Source organism: Ursus americanus, chromosome 33, assembly GCF_024610735.1.
Source record: "Ursus americanus isolate L20-20 chromosome 33, mUrsAme1.1.p, whole genome shotgun sequence".
Lineage (NCBI taxonomy): Eukaryota > Metazoa > Chordata > Mammalia > Carnivora > Ursidae > Ursus > Ursus americanus.
The window spans coordinates 5,503,657-5,529,902 of NC_142159.1; the positions used below are offsets into that span (position 1 = coordinate 5,503,657).

General features: G+C 53.1%; 1 protein-coding gene across 1 annotated transcript in view; it reads left to right on the forward strand.

Annotated features, from left to right (window-relative positions):
• Nucleotides 1-26,246, forward strand: part of CSMD2 (CUB and Sushi multiple domains 2) — a 571,607-nt gene that overhangs the window by 181,349 nt on the left and 364,012 nt on the right. Inside the window, exon 4 of the mRNA XM_087858682.1 lies at nucleotides 12,641-12,835. Coding sequence (XP_087714808.1) covers nucleotides 12,641-12,835 — 195 coding nt within the window. The remainder of the gene's footprint in view (nucleotides 1-12,640; nucleotides 12,836-26,246) is intronic.

The following is a 26,246-nucleotide window of genomic DNA, read 5'->3' on the forward strand; positions in this document are numbered from 1 at the left end:
AGAGTGGAAGCAGAGTGGAGGATTGAAGGGGGGCAGGCAGGGAACCTGCAGTGGGGGCTGGGTGGGTAGGCAGGAGAAGGCATGGGAAGAGATCCTGATTCTTGGCAATCGGGAATGTAAGGTGCCCCACATCATGCCTGGCACAGAGTGGGCCCTCAGCTGTCATTGCCTTACCTCCTCGTGGGGCTGCAGCCTGGGGCGGGTGCTCTGGTAGTTTCTTAACTAAAGGCTCACAGCCCAGAGGGTAAGCACCGTGCGGGCAGGGAGGGTGCTCCCTGCTGGGGCCCCAGCACCACCAGTGTGCAAAGGCACTGGCCGCATGAGCGAATGAACGCACGAGCAGCTCCCATAAGCCGGCGTGCCTCCTGAGCCGCGGGCAGTGTGGAGTGACGGATCCCCGTGACTTGGCTTGAGGCTGGGAGGAGAGACCTAGGCCTGTTCCAGATCCCCGCTCCAGCCCTGGAGATGCTGGTAACAGACAGGCCTAAGGAAATGAGGGTGGGGAGGCCAGAGACCCAGCCCACGACAGGCGGGAACCACAGTGGGTCAAGTTCAGACACAGGACGAAAGGGAAGGAGAGATTGGAGTCCTCAGGTGTTCAGAAAAACCCTCAAGGCTCTGGGTGAAGCTTGATGCCAGGCTGTCCGCAGGCAGGAGCCAGAATCGAGAGCTTGTCTCTCTTCGGGAAACAATCCCAGTGAAAGAGTGATTGGGTCACATCAGCTCTTTGGGGACACGGAGAGGGGTACAGGCTCTCTGGGGTCTCTCACCCGCTCCTTCCCTGAGTGGGAGGGAGAGCAGCGCACAGGGACCTGGCTCCTTCTCCGAGCACGAGCCCTGTGCCCCGGGACAGCTGCAGGCCAGGTCAGGAGGGGACTGAGACTCCCTTCGTTCCCTCGGGGAAAGGAGGGCTGGAAACTCTGACTCCCGGGCCCTCGGTCCCTGGGGCTGGCCGCAGCCCAGCACAGCTGTGAACACCAGGTCTTGCCCAGGTGTGCCCACCACTGTCTTCTCAGCGCTGTCCCCCTCAGTCCCCACCCTCTGCAGGCTCTGCCATGTAAACACACGTACGCCTCACGTGTCCCTGCACATACCACACGTTACGTACATACAAAATCTTATATCTACATCTACAGTCTGTAGACGTACCCACACCTGTAACACCAGCACGCGAGCAGACGTGCACACACTGTAGAGACACGACGTTCTTGTTCACGCATACACGCTGCGCTGGAGGAAATACGAGGAGTTCAGTGTTGCTAGAACATTGCATGTGAGGGGAGACAGTGCGCGCTAAGGTTGGAGACGGGGCTGGGGCCAGCTCTTGGAGAATCTCAAGGGACGTCTGAGGGAGTGTGAATCCCACGTGGGTGATGGGGAGCCACCAAAGGGCTTTCAGAGGGAAGCAGTGCGATCCTATTAGCTCTTAGGGAACGGGTTGGATTGGGACAAGTCTAAAGACAGAACAGGGAAAAGGGGACTGTCTCCAAGTCCCTGAGAAGAAGGCGAGACGGGGGAGGTAGCCCTGAGGCATTAGCAGGGGGGTGGGGAGGACGACTCCAGAGACTGACGTGAGAGGTTTTGGAGAGGGTGGCTGGAGGGACCCCCACCCTGGGGTCAGGTGGGTTTGGGGCGAGGGCAGGAGTTCAGTTGCTCCACATGCAGCCGGAGGCATCTGTTAAGACTTCCCCATGGAGAAGCCTGAAGGCGGGGAGACTCGGGGCTGGAGTCAGGAGGAAGGTCTGGCCTGGGACTTTGCAGATAGACGAGGAGTCAGCAACACAAGGGACAGGACTTAGGAAACAGCAGCAAGCTCCGGGGGCTGCGTGCTCTTGGCCACGAGCCACCTCCTCTACCTGGAATGTCCTGCCTTCTCTGCCAAGACCGTACCTAGTGCCTCTTCCAGGAAACTTCTCCAAATTATTCCTTCCCGTCATCCCTGAGGCCGTGTGCCACTGGCTGGGGCAGCAGAGTGCAGCCAGGAGAAGGGGTGGAGAGGGACCAAGTGGGGCCGAGTGGGGCAGGGTCCTGGGCCCGTGTCTGTCACCTGCTGGCTCCCTGTGTTGTCTGCATTTCCCTGGCTCCTTGGCAGCTGGGTGGGACTGCTCCACAATCGTTCTTATTAGGTCAGGGGGGGCCTTTCGGAGCGGCAGCAGAGTAGAAGCAGGCCCCTGCTTGGCTCCGGAGAAGTGATGTGGGTCCAAGTGATGCCACCTGCCTGGCAGAGGCCGGCTTCTCCTGTTCCAGTTCCTGGGGCCCATCTGTTCCCCGCAGCTACTGTGCCAGCGTATTCTCTCTCTTGGCTCTGGCCTCACCCACACTGCCCTGGCATCCTCTCCCAGGGAGCTCCTGGGACCTGTCTGTAATCACATCCCCAGTTCACTGAGCATTTACTATGTGCCAGGCACTGAGAGAAGTACTTGGTCTGGTTTATCTTGCTTAATCCTCTCAGCGGCTGTCTGAGCTGGGTGCCGTGGGGACTCCCATTTTATTGGTAAGAACACCAAGGTGCCGGGAGGTGAAGTGACTTGCTCAGTAAATAGCAAGGGTGGGATCTGAACCCCTGTCCATCCGTCTCCAGGGTCCACTGTCCTCACCAGTGCACTCTGCTTACTGCTATGTATTAACTGCTAACCCACAGCTGGTGGGGGGGCGCACGAATTCAAACCCAGGTCTGCGGGACGCTGGCACCATTCTCCAAGCCACGGTGCTCCATGCCCGCCTGACCCCGACAGCCTCGCTGCCCGCCTCGTAGCCCGTGGTTTATGCCAGCAGCTGTGTGCACCATTGCCACAGCTGGATCGGCGTCCCCACCCCAGTCCTGCCTCCTGCTCTAGGCCTGGGTGACAAGAGTGTCAAGGCAGGAGCCAGGCAGGCCCCGTGAGTGCGGGAAGAGTGACTGACACTGGCTTCCAAGACGTGTTCTGCTTGTAGAAGGAGACACCTGTCAGCGAGTGTTATTCACCCAGGAGAGGCTATGCGGAAGTGGATTGTCATTTCGATACATAATATAGGGTGTTCATTGTGTGTGTGGGAGGACGTGTTGTGCCTGCTGTCACATATGTAAATGCAAGAGCTATGTACAGATGCCTTCTGGATTGGTCTGTTTTTGTATATGCATGTTTGAGTATGAGAGAGAGAGAGAGCATGATAGAACGTGTGTGTGTGTGTGTGTGTGTGTGTGTGTGTGTGTGTGTGTGTGGAAAGGAGAGCGTTTGAATGATGGATTTGTGCCTGTGGGATGTGAAAGTTCATCGGTATGCCTGTGTTATGTGTAAGAGATCGTGGTCCCCCGAGTAAGGAGCTTGTCCAGGGCAGAGACAGTTCTGCCTCCTGCCGCTTGACCCTGGAGGGCCCGTGTGGGTGGTCTCCATCCGCACAGGGGGCTCCACGAAGCCTTTGGACTTTGGGATGCATGTAAAGTTAGACCACAGAAGTGGTCAGAAAGCTCGGGGTTGCTGATGGAGGGAGAGAGGAGGGCTCACAGACTTCCTGTGGGGACCCAGACCCCGCATTGCACCAGCGTTTTCTAGTCACTGTATCCACCATCCTCTGCAGAAAGTATGGGAAATAGGGGGGGTGACAGTGGCTGGATGCCTCCCTTCTCAGTTCCTCTTTGGGCCCCTCTCTTAAATTCTTCCTAGAAAGAGGGCAGCCAAGGGGTCCAGAGCCTTTGGAATATTGTGCTTCTTCCAAAGGGGTGCAAACCAAAGTGCTTCTTACCTAAAGAAGAGAGATGGCTGTGAGATATGCTGGGGCTTCTGGGCCCCGGACAGGGAGCCAAGTGCAAGAAAGGGGGGCCCTGGGGCTCTGTTGTCCACAGGACTGGCACCGGCACATGGTGGATTCCCTTGGACATCCCAAATGGTGCTGGTGTTCAGAGACAGCATTTCCTTGTTAGCCAGCAGGATATAGGGGACTTAAGACCCAGCCATAGGGAGGGGGTTGCAAAGCTTGGGGGAGGTTCAAGGGAAAGCAAGGCCAAGTATGCAGCCCAGTGGGACAACCCCAGCAAGGGAAGGATGACTTCCCATATGGGCATCCTCACCCAGGGTTACAATTCCCAGCCTTACAGCAAAACACTCTGCCAAGCCAGGTCAGGCTTCCCCCTCTTCAAGCTCCTTTGCCAAGATTGGTTCAGGATCCATGACTTCCTCTCTGCAGCTGGGCAGGGCTGAGGGCCCAACATGGCTAGCCCTAGCCAGAAACCTTGAGAAGTCCTAGCCCACCAGGCCAAGGATCATTCTGCCCCAGCCAAACAGAAAACATACCCTGCTATAAAAGACATCAGATGAAAGAAACAAATCCTATGCTTTTGCCATTTTATAAGATATGCTGAGTCCAGCTGGAAGTGATAAGTTTACTTCTTTGGTAAGTATTGATATCAGTCCTCAAAGCTCCTGACCAGTGGAGCCCGGGAGACCTCAGGCCATCCCAGCTTCCAGAAAAACATAAGTTTGGATGTGCTAAAGGGGAATTACATTTGTAAAACAATTCATGTTAACCAGGAAGTTCTATGTAAATGTCAACTATCACTGCTATTGTCCTTTTATGATGGTGATGATTAATAATGTAAACCAAGCAACTCAGGTTTATCTTACCCGAGGTTCTAGCAATTCCCAAAACGTGTTTCATAGAACAATTCTGAAGTTACTACGTGATTCTGAGGAAAGAAAAGGGAGGGGGGAGAGAGTCTGTGGTTAAATTTTTGGAGATTCTGGTTTGAGTATAAGGTTCAACAGGTTTCTCGCCTGAAGAACCTCTTGGGTAAACTCGTGACCATTGGTTTCTGCTAGAGGAGGGAGTTTCTGGAGTATTTTTAAAAATTACTTGACCCACTGAAAGCTTTTCTCAGGGAATGTATTTCTCATTTTTGTACAGAATATACTTTGGGAAACATTTCTAGGCTCCGTTCTGCAGTTGATCAGTTTTAGCCCCAAATTGCGTATTTAGCTGTTCTAACGGTATTTTGCAGCATTTCCCCACAGGGCAACAATGATTCTCCATACGCCGCTCTGTCCAGACAAGCTGGGGAATCCCTTTGCTCGGCTGGGTTGGGTGGGGAGGCTGAGCGGGGAGCAGCAGGGTTTGGGGCTGCAGAGGTCAACAGAGGCTGCCTTATGGAGGGCCTTGTGCTAGCCTAAAGCTACTCATCAGAGGGGCTCAGCCTTGCCACTGGCTCTTGAAACAGGAGAGGGACATGTTGGTGCCTAAGAACAGAGGCTGGAGCTTCCCTTAGGGATGGGCTGGGGGAAGGAGTGGGGGGCACAGCCCACTGCTCCCCTGTAATCCTGCAGGGGATCCTCAGACTCATGCAGACCCCACACTGGGAGGCTCTGAACTTCCCCCTCCACAGGCTCTCTTTGGTTCAGTGTTGTGTTCTCTAAAGGCAGGGCTACCTCTCTCCTTTTCTTCTTCCTCTTTTTCCCAGAGAGATTCCTAGTGCCTTTAGAAGCCGAAGTCATTGATGCGGAGGTGGCTGCCCTCTGGGGCAGGGTTGCCAAAATTAACAAATTAAAACACAGGGTGCCCAGCTGAATTTGAATCTCAAATAACAAATAGTATTTTAGTGTAAGTATATCCCAGATGTTGTATGGGATATACTTATGCTAAAAACCCCTATTTCTGTTTCTCTGAAATTCAAATTTAACTGGGCATCCTTTGTTTTAATTGGCAACTCTATTCTGGGATCTAGGATGTTGCATTTCAGTGCTGCTTCTAAAGAAAGGCCAGTAAAAGTGAGGAGGTCATGGGGTCCTGTGGTTATAAAGCGCCAAGGAGAATTCTACACTAACAGCCCCTCCGTGGCCCCTGCTAGTGGGAGGGTGGATGCTTCCACAGCCTCAGCTCACTGGGGTGGGGAGAGGGGGCCAAGGAGTGGCTGCCTGGGTGTGGGTGGGGCCTGCCTTAGGTCTGGCAGAGAGAGGGACTGTGCAGGGACCCAGAGCACTGCCTCCACGCTGGGAAAGCAAACTTGAAGCCAGAGAGATCAAGTTTACAACCTGATGAAGGAGACAGCACTGTGGTCAAGTGGTTTGAGTTTCAACCCCAGCCCTGGTCCCAACCAGTAGTATGACACTGGGTCAGAGTTAGGTCCGCTGTTCCTCATCCCTGCAGCCCCCAAAAGGGGGGGGGGAACCTTCATGGTACCTCTGTCTGGGGAAGATGAAATAGAAGAACCCAGATAAAGTCCTGAGCGGAGGGCCCGGCTCATATTAAACATCTACATGGTGACAGTTACTATCATTACAACTGACCCTTTGACTCTTTTTCCTATAGTGGGGCTCATGAATGCCAGCCTAAAGAGAAACCTGGGGGCTAAGAGAAGTATGATTCTAACAGGAAGGAGTACAGACTGAACGTAGGCAAGCCCTTGCCTGCACCAGAACAGCACCCCCTGTTTCCAGGGCCAAACAGGAGGGGAAAGGCAATGGGACTGCCCTCTCAGTCCCCGGGTGCTTGCCGCCTGAGTTTGCCAGGCCCACTTCCTGCCAGTCACCTCTGTCCAGGACTCCCAGCTGCTTGGCTCACTCTTCTCCCAGCCCCTGCCCCCCCTTGATACCCAGCAAAAAGAATCGTACATCTGAGCTAAGTGCGTAACTGAAGCGACAGTGTTCGGGGCTGCCGAATGATGGCTCGTGGGATGGCTGCCTGTGTTCTCAGTAAAGTTTTATTGGAACGTGTGTTGTCTGTGGATGCTTTTGCACTACAGTGGAATCACTGTAGACTCAGTGGAATCACTGAGACAGAGACCATAAGGCAAGGCCCAAAATATTTGCTATCTGGTCCTTTATAGAAAACAGTTTGCCAACCATGCACTAATTTCTTGCTTTATATACATATATAAATTTATATATATATGCTAATATATAATGCATATTTTTATATTTATATAATATACATTATATATGTGTACACATATAAAATTCCTTCTACACATTCCAACCAGGCACCCTCTTCCTGCCAGGCATTAAGTCAAACACGAGATAAATACAGAGTAAGTCATTCCTGCCCCTCGAGGGAGTCCAGTGATGAACACAGACACCTATACAAACACTGACAAGCAGGCTTAGCTCCCGGAAAGCAGGGTGTCGTCAATGGATGGCTGAAAGAGTTGCAATGTTGGGCGACAAGTGCAGGAATTGGCACGCAGCTAGAACTCCAAAGTAATTCTGTAAGTGGGACCCCAAAGCTCCAATCATGTAAAAGGTGGGGTGTGAGGTCACAAAATGATGACATGATCAGAGGGGCCTCTGTAGTTCACGGGCACGGAGGTCCAGGATTCTGGGGACTGACTGCCAGTGATATTATGCTTGAATTGGCCTCCTATCACAATGCGTTCTCCTGGGATTTTCCAGTTTCTACCAGACACGAAGGGCATCAAGGAGGGCTTCACAGAGGAAGTGACATTGAAGTGTGGCTTCAAAGGATGAGTAGGAGTTTTCCAGATGGAACATTTGAGAGAACGCAAGATGTGCTCAGGGAGCCTGTGGTTTAGAATAGCAATAGTGGAGGGGATGAGTTTGGGGGAGCAGGAGATAAAGCAGAAGCTGTCAGCCGGGGTCGCATCGTGGAAGGATGGGCTGCATGAACCTAGGCTTTGATTTATCCTGACAGCCATGGGAAAGCCCTCCAGGTTTTCTTTTTCTTTCCTTTTATTTATGTTTATTAATCTTTCAAATCATTATTTATTCTTTTGTGAATCACGCAAAAGAGCAGGGGGACTGCATTGGCCGGCGTGCCTTGGTGGTAGGGAAGCCACTTTGGGCACATATGCGCCTGATGGGGCGAACAAGGCAGGGCCGTGGTCAGTTTACCCTTCTAGAATGCTCACTCCAGCATCAGTGAGGACAGTGCATTGGAGGGGGCAACACCAGCAGCAAGGAGATCAGAGTGGGGTGCAGGAGTCCAGGGGGGAGGCGAGGAGGAATATGAAAGGAGATGCAAGGAGAGGGCAAGTGTGATTTATGGAGCTCAGCCAAGTCCAGCGGAGAGGCCAGGCTCGCCGCCCCCAGAAGTCAAAGTCCAGCCACAAGAGAGGCCCCGGAGATTGAACAGGTCACAGCTCAGAGAGATAACCCCACGCAGTTAATGGAATAACCGACATGAATAGGTTACCGTGAGTGGTTGTCAATCCCAGCTCGGCTTTGCAGAGCCCTGGACGAGCCCAGGCTCTGCCTCTGAAATTCTGATTCAGGAGGTTGTGGGACAGGCATCAGTAGCTTTCAGTAGCTTTGTAAAACTCCCCACGGGACCCTGATGCGGAAGCTTGCAAAACCTGCAAACCTGAGCCGAGAGAATCCGCTTACGGTGGAGAGCTCATGCCTGACAGGGAGAGTCCTGACAGGACAGGGCCCTGGGAACTTGTAGGTGGCGTACCCCATCAGAGGCCCTGGTGCCCCTGTATTCGTTTGACTGACAGGCAGCAGGAGATGTACGGGGCCAGGCTAGGGGTTGACTTGCCTGGTGGACACCCGAGGCATCCCCTAAGGAAAATGAGTGTGAGTCCCCTACGAGGATGTTTCAGGAAACACGCACCACCTCACGGTGGAGCGAGTCGAGGTGGGATGGTCAAGGGCAACCGCAGCCTAGTGCAGCCCCAAGTACATGGGCTTAGTAGCCGGGCACTTACACACACACACACACACACACACACACACACACACACCATGAGCCATGTGGCCTTGAGTAAATGCCCCGCCTCTCCAGCAAGCATGCTCATCTCAGCAAGGGTAAGAATAGCGTCTCTGGCAATGGGTTGTTGAAAGGATTAAATAAGATCATTAAGTCATTCAATAAGCTTTTATCGAAGTATTATTATACAGGAGGTGGAGTGTTCTAGGAATTGGGACACAGACGTGAACAAAAGAGACTAAACACTGTCTGTCTTTATGGAGTTTACATGGTAGCAGGGTGAGACGAAGAATAGCGAATGTATCAAATATATAATATGTCAGGTGGGAGGAGTGGAAGTGGAGGCAGCAAGTGGAGACAATTCTTTGGGGATGGAAATAAATACAAAGCACTTGGCACTGGGGATAGCACGTAGTAAGTGTGCAATAAATTATGTTTACGAGGCCAAACAGCTAAAAGTAAGGGAGTTATAAAGAACAACTTCATAAAATAAGACCATGTGTGAAATGCAGAGGTGCCTAGCACAGAGGAGTTACTTGGAAGAGAATGGTTTTTATTCCTCCCTCTCCTGACCATGCCCACTACCCCTCAGTCACACACACAAGCACGCACGCACGCACGCACACACACGAAATGCCATCTCCTCTTTCCATGTTGAGGGTTGTGGCAAATGTAATCCTTCTCTCTGACTCCGTTTTCCCAGCCATCCTGCCACTTAGTATCAACCGTATGGCCATGGAGATGAAACAAGTTACTTGATGAAAGATAAGAAATCAAAACATATGGAGGGTGCTTGTCCAGAGAGCATAAATGACTCTTCATTATAATATGGGAACTAAAGTCTCAAATTAAAAATAAAAGAAGGCGCGATGTAGCTTTTGCTGCACTCCAACCACAGAGGAGATTCATTGTCATACAATCACTGAGAATATTATGTTGATTGGCAAGAGCCAGGCTTTGTAGAAGGGACAAAATTCCCCACAGCTAATCTACAATGGAATTGTTCAATGTCAGGCACAGCTTTAATAATATTGTTCCGGGCTGCGTTGGATGTAAATATCCCACTCTTCATTTTGTAAGCAATCAAAGGGAAGTTTTATAGATGGGAGAGCATGAACAGCTATAATATCTGTGCCAAAAAACACACGGGCAAAATAAAAAAAAATCAAAGAATGCCGCACCTCGGAAGGCTTGCTTTGTGGCTTATCTCCGATCTCCTCTGTCCAGCAAGGTGCACATCAGACACATTACAAAAACCCTCACTTTAAATGTTGCCCTTGACATTATTAAAAAATACAAGGTTAGTAAATCAGGCTGGAGAAAAAAAAAAAAGCCAGACTATTAAATCTGGACAATCAGGTAATCACCCTTCATCTTGTCGCGGCACCTGCAATGTTGGAGGGAGGGAGGGAACTCTGGTTGATTAAGCACCCACTGTGTGCTGGGTGCGGTCTCTGTCAGAAGTAGGATCACAGTCCACTTAAGAGTGCCAAACGGTGGAGCCAGAAAGACTGAGATTCACAACCTAAGCTCTGTCACTTTCTAGCTACGTAGCCTGGAGGAAGTTGCCGAAACTCTCTGTGCCTCAGTGTTTTCATCCGTAAAATGAGGATAACAGGTATCCCACTGGCTTGTTTTGAGGATTAAGTAAAATAAATTTGGAGCCCAGGGCCTCAAACATACCAGGAACTCAGTAGTGGGTATTACAGAGCTAACTGCCCTTCATGGGCACAACAGCCCTGCTATGCCCAAAAAGATACACATTGAAATCGTAACCCCCAGGAGCTGTGCATTTGACCTTATTTGGAAATAGGATCAGATGATAAAGTTAAGATGAGCCCATTGGAGTGTGTCCTAATCCCAATCCAAAATGATTGGTGTCCTTATAAAAAGGTGAAATTTAGATACAGAGACACAGAAAAACAATACCACGTGAAGATCGAGGATGGGAGTAATGCGTCTGTAAGCCAAGGACGGCCAAAGATTGCCAGAAAGCCGCCAGGAGCTAGGAAGAGACAGGAAAGGGTTCCCTTACAAGTTTCAGAACGATGTGGCCCTGCTGACCCCTTGATCTGGGACTTCTAAACCTGCATATTGTGAGACAATAAGTTTCTGTTGTTTTTTTTTTAAGCCACCCAGTTTGTGGTACATTGTTACAGCCCTAGGAAACTAGTATGATACCCACCATGGGAAGAAAAAGTATCCTTATTTTCAGATGAAGAATTGAAGGCTGGAGGTGACAATTAACAGTTTAAAATCACTCAGCTAGCGGTGGTTGAACTGAGATTGGAAGCCACACCTCTCTGAGCCCAGCATCTGCCCTCTCTCCCCGGCCACTGTGTGGCCTCTCGGGAGCAGAGCTCAAGATAAAAAAGGAGGTGGTGCTGGGACTGAGCCCCCATTCACCACACCCAAGTCCCAGTGGAGGTGCTGGGTCAGAGCGGCCTGATTATGAACAGCTCATTAAGTAAAGAGCAGTGAGTGTTTGAGAGTGACTTTTTAAAAAGAATCCACTTTTATTTATAGTGACGTTCCAGTCATTAATTTCGAAGGAAGAAAGCCCAAAGCAGAAGCAGGTTCATTAAAAATTTGACATTAGTAATTTAATTAAATTGGGTCTTTGCGACTCGTTGCGGAAAATGAAACGTTAGTTGTACACCAGTTCTCAGCCCATTTCCCTGGTTGGCTCCCTCCCCTCACCTTAGCTTGCTTTCTTCTCCAAATGTTTGCCTGACCCGCCCTTCCAACCCCCAACACTCACAAACACACACACGTCACAGTCACTGCCTCCGCTGCACGCCAGCAGCGCGAGCTCAGGGGAAACGCCAAGGAAGCCGCTAGTGTGGGATCATGGGAAACGCCAAGATAGCCAGCAGCATGGGATCATGGGAAACTCCAAGGTGGCCAATAGTGTGGGATCATGGGAAACTCCAAGGTGGCCAGCAGCATGGGATCGTGGGAAATTACTCGGTGGCCAGTAGTGTGGGATCATGGGAAATGCCAAGGTAGACTGAGGCATGGGGGGTTAAGAGACTTGCTGGGGGTCCCGCAGGTAGTAAGCCATCTGTCCAGGATGCGCCGAACTCCCCACCACCCTGCTCTACGGCCTCTCAGTGACACCTCAGCTAATCATCGCTAGGTGATGGACCTGTACTTGGATGGTACTCTGGACATGGCTGTGAGCCCTTGTCATTGCCCTACGGGGACATCTTGGATAGGTCGGAGGTCTGACCTCCAGGGCATGGGCAGTTCTAACTCTGGGGAGAAGGGCAGAGGGCTGGGGGAGCTGGGTTGGGTTGAACAGGTGACTCAGGCAGAGGAACTGCAGCCCCCCCAAGATTGGCAGGTTACGATGCTCAGGCGCCCCCCCCCCCCCCGCAATTTCCTCGGGATAGTGAGAGCGCACTCGCAGCTGGCCGTGATTGCTTCGGCTTGGTCACACACGCCACGTTGTGTTCCCCGGCTCCCCTTTAAGTGGGTCCGTCAGATCAGAACTCGGGTTCTTGCCTTCCCGCTTCCCTGCCTGTTCCAGCACTAACAACCCCTTCAACTCTCCCAGCCCCGCTGGGCTGAAGGACCCCTCTGGCTGCCAGGGCAGACACGCATGAAAGGAAGGACACTGGATTTAATGAGCACCTACTCCATGCCATGCTCTGCGCCCCTTCCCTGGTCGTGAGGAGTGTGGAGTGTGAAATCAGGGCAACCAAACCCAAGAGATTAAAGTGATTTCCCTGGGACATCTCGAGGGATGGGACGGACCTAATCCACATCTGCGGCTGCACAGGAGAAAAGGCAGGAAACCTGACTGTCGGTCTTAAGCCGCAAGTGTGGCTCCTCCTTAACTCAGGCCTGCCGTGAGTTTTCAGGGACTAGGCAGCCTTGAGGGCCGGCCCGTCTACCGGGAAGGGAGACCCCAGGGAGGTGACTTGCCCGGCCAGGTGCTGTGCGGAATCCGGTATCGGGGCTGAAGCCTCACTCATAGGCTGCATGTCTCCCTCTCTCACAGTTCTCCCCAGTCACACGTGTGGGAACCCCGGGCGGCTGCCCAATGGCATCCAGCAGGGCTCAACCTTCAACCTGGGGGACAAGGTCCGCTACAGCTGCAACCCCGGCTTCTTCTTGGAGGGCCATGCCGTGCTCACCTGCCATGCCGGCTCCGAGAACAGTGCCACGTGGGACTTCCCCCTGCCCTCCTGCAGAGGTAGGTGGCCAGAGAGGGTCTGAGGGGTGGGCAGTAACTGGAATGGGATGCTGGAGCTTCTAGTGGGACCTGGTCTTTAGTGGGGGAAGCTACTCCATCCGCTCCAACAACATCTGGGGTGCCTGCTATGGGGGGTGCACGTCTGGAGACCCCCGAGGGTCCTCAGGGTCCCCAGCTATCCTAGAGGCTTCTCAGCCTCCCTTGACCTTCCAGCCCTCAGGAGTTCCTTCCTTCTATCCCTTTCCCCCACATCGACAAACTTATTTTTAGCCAGTCTGCCCCCCTGTCTAGAAGAAACACGGTTTCTTTTCCGCTACAGAGCGTCTGTGTGCGAGGAACTCCCCCAGCTGCTTTCCTTCCTACTGACCTCACACTGGCGATTCTTCTCTTTCCCTCTCCTATAAATTCAGCCTCTCTCCCTGTTTCATGGAGTCCTCCTCTCAGCCTCCAAATATGCTCAAAACCTCTTTACCCCACCTGCGCCCTCCGCCCCCAAAATACTGCTAGGGTGACCAAAATTATCCCAGTTTTCCTGGGTTTTTCTCATTTTTAGCTCTGAAATTCCCACATCCTGGAAACGCCCTCAGTTCCAGGCAAACCAGGATGGTGGGTGACCCTGTTCCCAGCCTCTTTCTTTTTGCCCTTCCAGCCCATAATAACTGAGTTTATTTCTAAGCTAATTTCCCATGCCTCTAATCTGATGATAAAAATAATGCATGATCATTTTTATTTTTATTTTTTTTTAAGATTTTATTTATTTATTTGACAGAGATAGAGACAGCCAGCGAGAGAGGGAACACAAGCAGGGGGAGTGGGAGGGGAAGAAGCAGGCTCATAGCAGAGGAGCCTGATGTGGGGCTCGATCCCATAATGCCAGGATCACGCCCTGAGCCGAAGGCAGACGCTTAACTGCTGTGCCACCCAGGCGCCCCAGCATGATCATTTTTAAATGATCTTTAAAAATTCAGAAAAGAGGAAAAAAGAAACAAAATTTACTCATTTTAACAATGATTTTCATGTACTTCCTTCCTATCTTCTAATCCATACTGCACTATACATTTATTATGAAAATGTGTATAATTGAGATTATCGTGCATGTAGATTTTTTAAGGCACCTTGTAAAGGCTGTGACACTGTACTGTAGGGTTTCCCCAGGCCACCAGGAACGACCAGCATCTCGAAAGCTCCATCCAGCCTTGTCTCTGCCCCCCCCCCCCACCTGCCATTTACTCCTCTGCAGACTGGCCTTTGGCCCCAATATTCTGCATCATGTTGCCAAATCAGATGGGAATTGTTTTGGCCCTTATATTTCTTGCACTCTCAACAGCCTTTTGCACTATTGACCGTTCTTTTCTTCTTGAAACTCTCATCTTTAAATTGTGTGGATCCCAGAACACTCCGCTATAGGTCTGGGGGGGATCGTTTCAAGGAGTTGAGAAATGATTGGAACGTGCAGCTCTCCTTGGGTTCAAGTTTCGCCTTTCTCTTAGCAGCAGCTTTTCTGTAATTACTGTCCAAAGACTAGCTGGAGGAGACTGGGTCCCCCTTCCCACCGAATGCACACGCCCTTTGTACTGTCTGCACCAGGGGTGGAAAATACTTGGCACGTGTATCTCTTCCCTTGTTCCCACTCCAATGGCAGACATAATTCATTGATCACAGCACCCTTTCTTGAGCCCACACCTGGCTACGAAGTCCTTCCCAAGAGACAAGCCACAGCCAGTCAGCGTGAGTCACCACCTGACCCCATGTTTGTTTACTCCTCCTCGGCCCCGTTGGTCCTTCTTGGTGGAACCCAAGGGAGTGAGGGTCTCCATTTTTACCTTCCTAAGTGCTCCTCTCAGGCCCCATTTCTAACTTGGGATATGCCTCTCATCTTGTGGTTGATATCAGGAATGACCAAACCCATCAGGTGAGACCTTGGCCCCTCCACACAGCTGTGTGGCCCTGAGTGGCCAACCACGGCCTAAAACGGCTGTTTCCACTCCTCTTAGAGAATCCCTACCCACCCCCTGCCCAGAGGCTGTCACAGCTGAACACTGACCCTTCCCAGGAGGGGTGTCAGAGTTGTGACCTGATAATAGAATATGAAACCGGGTAGTGTATGAAATCAAGTATTTAAGTTGTGAAACAGGACCCACCATTCTCTTTCCTCTTACAACACTGTAAATACCATGCTCTTTTAATATGGAGACGGAAAACAATGGTAGCCCAAGTATGAGAGGCAGAAGGGCTGTCACCCCGTCCTGTGCCATGTCATTCACGTCAACGCCCATCCCGATATGGCGGAGAGCCACGTCCCCTCCCAGGGTCTCTGGGGATCGTCATCAGCTTCAGCCTCCTCTGGACCTGGAACTCACTGCCATGCCTCATCTCTCTGGGTTCTACTCTGCGAGCTAACGTGGCCCATTTATCTTCAGTGTCTTCTGTCCCAGGGAAAAAACAAAACAAAACAAAAAGCAAAACCCCACTAACAAAGGTGTCTGCACACAGTACAACCTTTACAGGGAATTTGCATCTCAGCGGTGCAAACGGCTGAGAGGGAACGTCTGAGCCATCATGAGCCTCAAAAGCTTTCGGCCCCTGCTCCCTGGAAGCCTGTCCCTGGTTTCTGGCAGGCTCAGGCTTCCCTAGGGGGTTTGTCACACCCTCTCTTCTTTCTCCAGCCTCCTCTGCTTGGTCTCTCTTGACTTAGGCCCCACGAGAGGGTTGCGTTGACCTCTTAGGTGCAAGAGCCCCATTGCCTCTTGGCTTTGTCATCTCCTTGCAGGCTAACGTGTCCCTTCCCAGGGTGGTATTGTCCTGAACAAAGAGAACCTGGAAGAAACTTGGCTGGCTGTGAAAATGCCTTTTTTTAATTAATCCACCTGTAAAAGATAAGTGATGAGGGCTGCCTCCTGGAGGTCTTCCTTGGCCGGGGGGCTCAGGGCCCCCAGTCCAGTGCCTGCACGTCTGGGCGTAGGTGGGGGGTAGCGTGGGCTGGGATGATGGCGCTCCCCCAGCACTCACACCACAGCAGTGGTCCATGGGTGTAGGGGGCCTTTTTGGGGCACGACTCTCTCCCAAGCCTCTCTCCTTCCTCTCTTGGCTTCTCTGATGATGCCGATTCTTCTCCTCTTCTCCCCAGCCTTCCCCTTAATGCCGGAAGGCCCAACGTGGCCTCGCCTCTGGGGACATCTGGCATCTGTGGGGATTTCTCATCCACTACATGGCTTCTAATTGCCGCTTGGCGGTGACTCTCCAGTATCTGTCTCCAGCCCCACTGTCTGTCTTCCGCTCAGGCCCGCATGGGTCTCAGACTCTACTGAACCTTTCCCAGAGTGTGCTTCAAATGGGGCACAGCCAAAATCTAATTCTTTCTGTCTTCTCAAACCTGCTTTTTGTGTGCCTCCCCCAGCTCAGTGAAGAGTGTCACCATCCAAGGTGGCCAAGCCAGACACACCATTGGCATCTTACACCCCTCCCCCTCCCTGGCCCCGACACCATCAGCCACTATGTCCTGGTGCATCTCTCTCTGCGCCCGCCCTGCCTCCGAGCCTCTGCCCCTGTTCAGGGGCTCTGGCCAGTGACGGTGCAGACTGCCTCTCGTCTCATCTCACCTGTCCCACGCAGAACAGCCCTCCCTGGGCAGCCATCTGCCAGTCCCCCACCGCACACGCTCCAAGCCAGTCTCCACTGCGGGAGTAAACTTTCTAAGCCACCGATCCGACCGAATCGCTTGTTGCTTAGAATGCTGCCGGCGGCTCTTCATCGCTGACGGGGGTCAAGTTTGGGTTCCTCAGCATGGACGAGGCCCTTCCAGAAAGAGTCCCAGGCTGATCGTTCTAAGTCTTTTCTAAAAGTAGCTTCCAGTTTAGCCATACCAGAGAAGGCCCTGTTCTGGAACACACCGGGGAAGCCAGCCAAGGATGTCAAGTGTGGCTTCCAGAAAGGCTTAGAGGCCTTCCGGAGGCTCCTTGGTGTCTTAGGGGGCTCATGACTCGGGGAGGACAGATGGTTCTCTCCCTCCCTGAGCCCCAGCACCTCCCCCATTCTCTGGGCTTCAGGTCCATGTCTGATTCCTAATGCACCACAAGCTGCAAGAATAGGCTGGGAAGCGTCCTCGATAATGCCCGTGATTTTCTGAAAGTGATTTTCCAAACTGCATGTCCTCAGGAGGCCAGGCCGTACAGGAGCTGAGGGGGCGTCATGCGATGCGCGATGCCAGGAACCGTGGTCACGCCAGAGTTAACAGTTCATACTCAGGAAGGATTAAAGCCTTTTGGCCTTTTTTCCTCTTGTGTGGAATTCTCAAGGGCTGGCATCTGTGAGTGGATAAACCTCATCCGCTGGGCAGTGGTCCGTAAATATTTGCTGAATGAACGGATGGCTGGATGGGTCTAATTCACCACCAGAATCGTGTCGGCATACAAGCCCCGAAGGCGAATTGCTGGCCTGGGTTAGCCCACCTGCCCAGCAGCGCTGAGTGACACCGAGTCTGAGGCCAGGGCTTCCCGGAGCAGGTTGGAGGGCAGGAAATGCCACAGGCCTGGCTGAAAGGTAGACTCAGCCTGGGGACATAGCCCAGACTAAGGGGGAGTGAGGACCCACTGGGATATTAGGGGGCAGAGCAGGTGTGAGGCTGACCTCCAAAGAGGCCTGTCCCAAGGCTGCTGGTCCTCTGAGGCTAAGTCTAGCTGGCAGAGAGAATGAGGCAGGGCCTGTGACCTCTCTTTGCTTTGGGTCACTCTGGGCACCTTGTCAAAGGCAGAGGTCCCTGGGAGCTCTGAGCTTTGTGGAGCCTCTTTGAATCACAAGAGGGAAGACCATGTGGGTTTCAGCAAATGGCCTCTGGCTTGTGAAGGGCATGGGCCCTGGAGCAAAGAAGACCACTTGGGGGAGGAATGGGGTTCAGATGTGCTGGGGGCTGAGAGGTGGAGAGAAAGCAGCTAGAGCAAGCAATGCTTGGCCTCTGGGGTTCAAGTCAGACACTACCTGCTGTCCCCTGACTCGGGAAAGAGGGCACGGGTCTGCGGAAGCTGAGGCTGCACGTGTCAAGCTGCATGCCCGATTTCCTAGCCCCACGGGGAGGAACCGGGGGGGGGGGGGGGGACGAGACAGGGGCAGTGTGCCGTGGAAAGAGCATGGAGTCAGACGGGTCCAAGGCAGCCCTAGCCATGCCGTGCCAGCTCAGAGCTGCGGGTCGCTGGTGTGCTGCTAAGCCTCTCCGGGTTTTCAAGTGGGGAACACGAGCAGCGGCCTTGAAGGGTGGGTCGCTTATTCATTCATTCACTCAGGATTCAACAACTTCATGAGTGCCTACTGTGCGCCAGCCTGTTAGTAACTCAGTCCTTATTTATTGACTGCCGATTGTCAGATGTTTATTATTCTAGGTACAGAGAATTGCAGTGATGAAAAGTCAGACCAGACTCCATGAGATCATGGAGTATTTATTTGATTTTAGCAGCTGGGAGGCAGAAAACAGATAAAAATCAAATCCACAAATTTCAGATCACGAGGGAAATGAAGGGGATCGTGATAGGAAGGCTACTGTAGTTGGAGATCTCAGGAGAGGACCCTCTGAGCAGGTGATATCTACAGTGAGTCCTGAATGATAGGAGGAGCTTGTTATGTGAAGACCGGGGGAAGGGCATTTCCAGCAAAAGGAACAGCAGGTGCAAAGGCCCTGAGGCAGGAGAGAGTTTGACATGTTAGAGAAACAGAAAACAGGCCCGTGTGGTAAAGTAGGATGGGGGGAAGGGGTGGGGGGAGAGGGATTGCTGTGGTGAAGCAGGACCAGAAGTTTGGGTTTGGTTCTACGTTCAGGAAGGAGCCAGGGATGAATTTTAAGCACAGGTATGGTGCAGTTGAACTTAATTTTTTCAAATGATCACTCTGGATGCTAGAATGAGAGGGACTGTAGTCGGTGGGAGGTACAACCGGGAGGACCAGTCAGGAAGCGGCTGCAGTAGGCAAGCAGGCTGGAGATTCTGGACGCCGTGGGAGAGACAGAGGGGAGGGCGTAGACGGGGACCATGGTTTGGGGACACAGCCAACAGCCCTGCTGATGAGATGCAGGTAGGCGTGGATGGAACAAAGGGTCAAGGTTGACTCCCAGGCTCTTTGTTGAGTGCTGGCAGGGCAGGATGTCGATAACTGAGCTGGGCATGACTGTCACAGGGAGTCGGGAGCGTGTGCCCTGAGGGGAATCAGGAGAGCTCGTTTCATCCAGATAAAGTCTGAGATGCCCCCAGATGTCCTCGGGGGCGGGGGGAGAGGGGATGGGTGAGGGGGCGTGTTAATTCTGTGGCTGAGGAAGGTCTGAGCTAGGAAGGGGTGGGGAGAGGGATGCGAGACCCTAAGTTGGCAGTGCGGTGGCAGGGAGGGCCTGGGAAGCACACACTGGGCCCCTTTGCGCTGATCACACTACATGACATGCAGAGAGGAGCAAATATCATGCCAGCCAGTGTGGACCTCGAGTGATTCTGGAATGGCTCCCAGATACCATTCCTAACCATGGGGTTCCTCTCCTGCCGCTGGGGTCACCAGTCCTTCTCCAGTCACCTTTGCCATCCCTGTTATTATGGCAGAGCTGTCCAGAATGTGCTCTGGAGTCCAATCACCTGGATTCAAATCCTGGCCTTACCACTCCCGCCCACTAGCTGAGTGACCTGGGGCTAGTTACTCAACCTCTCTGTGCCCTGGTTCGCTCACCTGTACATAATGCCAGTAACAGTGCTCAACTCACAAGGGGGGAGTGAGGCTCAGGTTGGTAAGCGCTACGCGTGCGGCAGAGGCCCTTGCTCGCGGCGATGATGCAGTGAGAGTGCGCTGCGTGATTCCGACCGCCGCCACGCCGCACACTGCCATTCCATGAGCGCTAACTCCCCGCCAGACCCCGCGCTGCCTTCCTCCAGCCTCACAGAACCCTCGCAGAAACCCCGGGACGTTAAGAGCTATTGCACGTGAGGGCACTGAGGTATGGGCAGGTGAGGGACTTTGCCTGCGGCCGCACGGCTCAAGAGCCACGGAGCCAGGATTCTAGCAAGTCCATGCTTCTCCCAGCCATGCTCGTGGCCACCACTGTCTGCTACAGACAAGGACAATGGCCTGTGACAGCTGGCAGGAGACTCGTGGTGACATTGTTGCTTCCAGAGCTCCGGCTTGGTGGCCCAGGGCCTGAGCGCTTATCCTCTCCCGGGTGCACCCCCTGATGAGTCCACCTGGCCAGGCACTGCCCAGTCTCCTGTGTTCCCCTGGACCTTCCTCTGTAGCCTGTCCCATGAGCTCCAGGAGAGAAGCCTTAGGGAGGGGGCCTGAGGTTGTTCTGTTGGGCAGATGCCACTTCCCGGGGTTGGGGGAGAGCCAGGGTCTGCAGGGGCTACTTCCATTCTTCAGAGGGAGACGGACTCAAGATTCACCCACCTCTACCCGAGCACAGGGAGCTGGCCGCACTTTGGAGGCAGCACAAAGCCCCCGCCGCGGGCCCCTCCAGCGGAGGAGAGGGGGAGCAGGAGGGGGCTTCTCACACTTGGAAAAACCCATCTCCAGGGCCTGGAGCAGTGTTGGAAACAGGTGGATAATGGCCTGGGTCTGGGGTTAGAGTGTGCTGGATTCGAATCCTGGCTCCAACAGTTAGTAGCCATGTGACTGTGGGCAAGTTTTAAAAACCACCGAGCAAGGGCGCCTGGGTGGTTCAGTCGGTTAGGCATCTGCCTTCAGCTCAGGTCATGATCCCGGGGTCCTGGGATCGAGTCCCATGTCAGACTCCTTGCTCAGCGGGAGAGTCTGCTTCTCCCCTTCCCTCTGCCCCTTACTCCAGCTCATGCGCGCGCGCTCTCTCTCGCAAATAAATAAAATCTTAAAAAAAATAATAAAAACCACTGAACCTCAGTTTCCTCATCTGTAAAATGTAGGTGATATTATACCTATCTCTTCAAGTGGTTTGAGGATTAAACAAAAAAATATCAGTGAGGCATTTAGCACAACGCCTGGCCTATAATGGACGCTCACAGAGTTATGTAACTGAATAGCATGTCCCGCCTGCGTTCTTCTCCCCAGAAGGATGCCTTGGGGGACCATATCTGTGGAAGGCATCGGGGGTTGGGGAGGGGCAGAAATTGCGATGCCGTCAGGTGATTGCAGCGTATTGCATGGTGCACTGGGTGTTATACGCGAGTAATGAATCGTGGAACTTTACATCAAAAAACTAGGGAGAACATCAAGCCTTTAGGGCACTCGCACCCTGGCTCCTGCCTCACACTTGGGTTGTCGGATGGCAGCTTCTCCCCCAGGGCCTGTGGGGACTTTTGTTTCCTCAGAGGCAGAGTAGCCTGGGCATTGAGGATATGGACAGAAGCCCAGAGCCGAGGGCCCCAAACTTGCAGGCGTCCAGGATCTTGCCTGAAATGCAGGGAAGGGGGAGTAGGATGGCTCCTCCGTCCCTCCCCGAAATTTGTGAGTCACTGGAGAGTTAACAGACATCCAAGGGGGCCGGGGGGTAGTTCTCTAAAATTAAAGTTAATTGAAGAAATTTCAGTGGAACTTAAAGTCGATCGTAAATAAAGTCATAAACTTGGAAGGGCAACGCTCGGCCTCACACACCTGCACCTTAGAATACACACGACCCAATGGCGGTGCAGAATGCCCATCACCAGGGACGGAGAAAGTGTAAATTAATATTTTAGGACTGTGGTGTCAGCTGAAGGTTATATTTTATGGCTCTGAAGTTGTAACCATGAAATATGATGCCTTGTTTAAAGTGAGAGGAAATCTCCAAACAACTTCTAGAGCGTCTTCAATCAAAGCAGGATGTTCAAGGAACCCGGGTGTCGGAGGAGCCCGAGAGGCAGGGACCACTCAGACGGGAAAGGTGCCACCTCCAGAGGGGACTGGCAGCTCCGGGCCGTGGGCCTCAAGCTCTCGAGTCCTCAGTTCCAGCACAGTCTAGAAACCATCGACTAAGGTTAGGAGCTTGAAGATCTCAGGATGGCTTACCAGACTGCTTTTAAGCAGGGACATGTGGTGTCATAAAGAGGCCACAGTCCCGGCGCCAGAGAGATTCTGCTGGAATCCTAACTCTCCACCCACTGTGTGACCTTAGGGAAGTTACTTAACCTCTCTGAGCTTCCACGTCCTGTTTCATTTCATTGTTCAATGGCCGTTTCCTGAGTGCCTGCCATATGCCGGGAGAAGTGGTAGATGCTGGGGACATTTTCATTTCCTCAGAGCTGAGTAGCCCCGAGGCTCCACTGAGCTCCGTTAAACCCTTAGCTGGATGTCAACAGTCCTTTCTCCTTCCCAGCAAGAGAGTCTCGCTACCGAACTTCTGGGTCCAGAGGCAAAGGTGTGTTTGTTTTAAAAGGCGTTCCTGCGGGTGAAACTTACAACTCACGTGGGGAACAAACTTCCCAAAGCCCCAGCCCCAGGCAGCGGCTGTGCGGCCGCTCCCGGATGGCAGAAGGCCCTTAGACATGGCGATGAGGGGCTGCACGCCGCCCAGCCACGGTGACCGAGCAGCCGTCAGCCCAGGTTCGCTGCCCACAGACACGGCCCCTGCCCTTATGGAGTTCACAGTCTAGATGTTAAATAAATGACATAACCCATCAATGAATTTGGGAAAATGATTCATTATGGGAAAGTATGTGGCGCTCTGAAAGCATAAGATGGGGGAAGGGGTTTCTGTATCTGGAAAGATCCTTGAGGAAGTGACCCTTAGACTGGAACCTAAAGGCTGAGGAGGGGCCAGCCAGGCCCAGTGAGGCGGAGAAGAAGGTTCCACAAAGAGTAACTGGCACTTTCCAGGTCCTGGAGCAGGGAGATGCTTGGTACATCAGAAGAGCTGGAAGGAGGCCAGTGCGGCGGTGGGAGGTGGGTGGGGAGAAGTTGGTACGAAGCAAGTCCCTTTACGGTCCTTATAAGCCTCGGGATGTTCTAGTGTATCATGAGTGACAGTGGGAGTTATCGAAGGTTCTTACAGAGAGGAGGGGCGTCCTCAGGACTGTGTTTCCAGGATCGCTCAGGCTTCAGTGTGAAGAGTGACGGACTGGAGCAGGAGGGATGTTTGGAAAGCACGACGGAGCCTCATGGCTGTGGTCGACTTGGACGGTGACGTGGTTTCCCCGTGAAGCAGGTGCAGGGCAGACGGGAGGCCCGGTCAAGAGCTACTTACAGGGAGGGGCGGCGTTTGGTCTCCGGCTGGGTGTGGCTGGGAGAAGTCCCCGATGGCCCCAGCCCTCTGGCACGAGGCACTGCGTGGACAGCGCGGACGCTCTCTGGGAAGGCAATGCAGGGAGGTCAGGTTCAGTCGGAGGAGAGCACGAAGACGGGCTGGCTTGGGCTGAGGCCGCGAACCGGGTAGGATGGCTGCTTGGCTTTCTAAGACCAGAACCACACAGAGGCCGCAGAGTCAGCGTCTTCCCCCACAACCTGCTTCCCTCCCGCAGGGCCTGCTGCTGCGCTGACCAACCACCGGGACCCGCAGGCCCGAGGAAACAGGACAGCGCGGACCAGGGCTTGCGGCTCCGTACTCCTGACACTGCTCCCTCACCCTCCCCCCCCCCCACCCGGCCTGACTTCCCCTCCTGCCTGACTCTGACCCCTCTTCCTTTCAGGGGTCTTTGCTTCTGCCTGCAGATCAGTAAATGTCGCTTCTGCCCAGGCCTTCTTTACTCCCGTGGAGCCATGGTTGCTCTTCCTGCTGACTCCCAGCCTCAATGGCCCCCCAGCTCACTGGCCCCCCAGCTCGCGCTCTCTGTGGGCACCGCCGCCTGTTTACCCTCAGCAGCTCATACTCAGCATGGGAGTGCCGAGGGCCATCACTGTCCCGCAGAGCTGCTTCTCCTCCGGGTCCCCCCCCCCCACCCCGTTTGCCCAGACAGCATCATAATGCTGCCCTGTTACAAACCCCCAAGTCCTCTTTCCCTCCTCTCCTTCGCTGGCCCCTCCCAGGTAGAGACCGTGTTCTCTCTCTTCTCCCCGGCCTGGCTCTTGAGTCCTTCTGTTCCTTCTCATCCTCCCACTGCCACTCATTCAGGCTTTGATGATTAGAACAACCTCTTCATGCAAAGAGATGGCATTTAGAAATAGGCTCATTCTCTTGAAATAGACCTTGACCCTGTAGAAAGACATTAATGAGAATAGTTCAGGATCCCCGGATGAACTCACCTTGACCTCCATCCCACACTGCTTCTGTATATCCAGCTGTCAGCTCCGTCTCTCCACCAGGACATCCCACATACACACGCAGCCCTGGGATCCGAAACTGAACTCCTGCTTGCCTTCCCCTCCACAAGGCACTCCCCTCCCGGGTTCCCTGCCACAGGAGGTACTTTTCATTCATCCAGATTCTCATGCCCCAAACCTGGAACTCATCCCTGGCAACTGCCAATGCCGGTGGATTCTGCTTCTTCCCACAGTCCCCGTAGCCTCAGCTCCAATCTCCTCTGGCCTCCCCGGGACTTTGGTGACTATGTCCTACCAAAAGCATCCTGCCCACTCCCCTGACTCAGACGTCCTCAGTGCCATGACCCCAGGGATCTTTCTAAAATGCAAATTTAACATATTCCTTCACTACCTTTGATTCCCCAGATGACGTGGAAGGAAAAGGAGAACTTGGTACTTGTTGGGCCTCTACCTGGGCCAGGCTGACGCTAGGCACTGTCCCATTAACAGTCCTGTTCAGTTATCCCAGCAAACCATGGAGCAGAGAAGCCAAATGAAGCTGCCAAAAATAATCGCCCACGGTCACCTGGCGGGGGTTGTGGAGGCTGAATTTAGATCTAGGCCTTCCTGACCCCCAAATCCATTTCCTTTCCAATACAGTCCACTGCTGCCAAATCTTCTTGGCCCAGTGTTCTCTGTCACGTGGTTCCTTCTCCGTTCCCAGTACCATCACCCACCATTTCTCTCAGTTTGCTCTGTGAGAAGCCATGTAGAGCCACTTGTCTTAGGCATGCCATGTGCCTTTGTGCTCCTGTGCTTAACGACATTCGTTTCCCTGTTTTCTTAAATGCCGTTCTTTTCTTCTCTATCTAGAGAACTCCTATTCATCCTTCAAAACCTAACTCTAAGGGCATCTCCTCTGTTAACTTTTCCCAAACTGACTCACCCAAGCAAAGTCATTTGCTGCTTTATCTATGTCCTCCAAGTATGAACTGTACTCCTGGGAGATGGGAGGGTGTGTTGGTTAAGGGCACAAGTCCTGGAATCAGGCTTAGAGTTCCAGCTCCTTCAGTCACTATGAGCCATGTCACCTGTGGCAAATGCCTGAATCTCTGTGTATCTTAGTTTCTTTACCTGCAAAATGGGAATGATACTTTTATTGTTACTAGGCTGCCTCTGGCACACATTGGAACCCGGCTACTGCATTTCTTCTTCCTTCACCACTTAGTCCTGCCTCTAACAACACATGCTAAGTGTACTACACTCGCTCACTTGCATATAGGCTCCTGGACAACAGCTTAGACTTTGGATGACTTCCCCTAACCGCCCAGCTAGTGAGCAGCAGGGAAAGGATTCAGACCGAGGTCTGCAATAATTCAGAAGCCAGGCCTCTTAACTGTTCTATGTCAGAGCATGTTTCCCGGATCGTTTTTTGTGAATATCAAGTCTCAGCTGGAGTTTGGGCTGGAGCGGCGTGACTGCCAGATTGTGTGGCAGGAGGAGTAAAACACGGTCCCTGCCCATGGGGGTTTCCAGAGGAGCTCAGAACCGGCATGGCAGACAGACGGATGAACGGGTCACTCAGACAGGGTGAAGTACCGTGTCTACCATCGGACGCATTGCTGCAGGAGCCCAGAGGAGAGAGCAGTCACTAAACACTTGAGGACATGAGGCTTTCTCAAGAGGTGGCATTGGAGTCAGGCCTCAAAGCTGGAGGAGAGTTGCTCTGGAGAGAGGGCATCCTAGGCAGAGGGAGCGGTGTGAGAAGGGCAGGAGGCTGGCCGTGCACAGCGCGAGAACAGAGCTGGCCTGCAGACAAGGGCAGGAGGGAGGATCGCAGAGGTCTGGCCAGGCAGCCCTTTGAGTGTCGCCCCAGGGAGGTGTGTTGAGTTTTTGTTTTGTTTCCCCACATCGGAGACTTCCTAAGATCTGGTGGGAAGAAATATCCTGTTCCCCACAGTGGTGACCGTGGCCGTGAAGGTGACAGCTGAGTCCTTCCCTGCTCACGGCAGGGCAGTACGTGTAGTACTCCGGAGGTGCTCTGAATGTCAGAGCTCGGTCCCAGCTTAGTGGCTGTGTGACATAACCGCCCTGTGCCTCAGTTTCCTTGTCTGTTCAGTGAGCACAGTCAGATCTGAAATTCTCAGAACAGGGCCTGACGCATGGTAAGGTGGCATTATTCTCCGGCCAGGTCAGACGAGGATCTCAGCCCATCCAGCCTGTGCATCCCGCGCCGGGACCCTCCCCGCCTGTCATAGCTGAGGCCCAC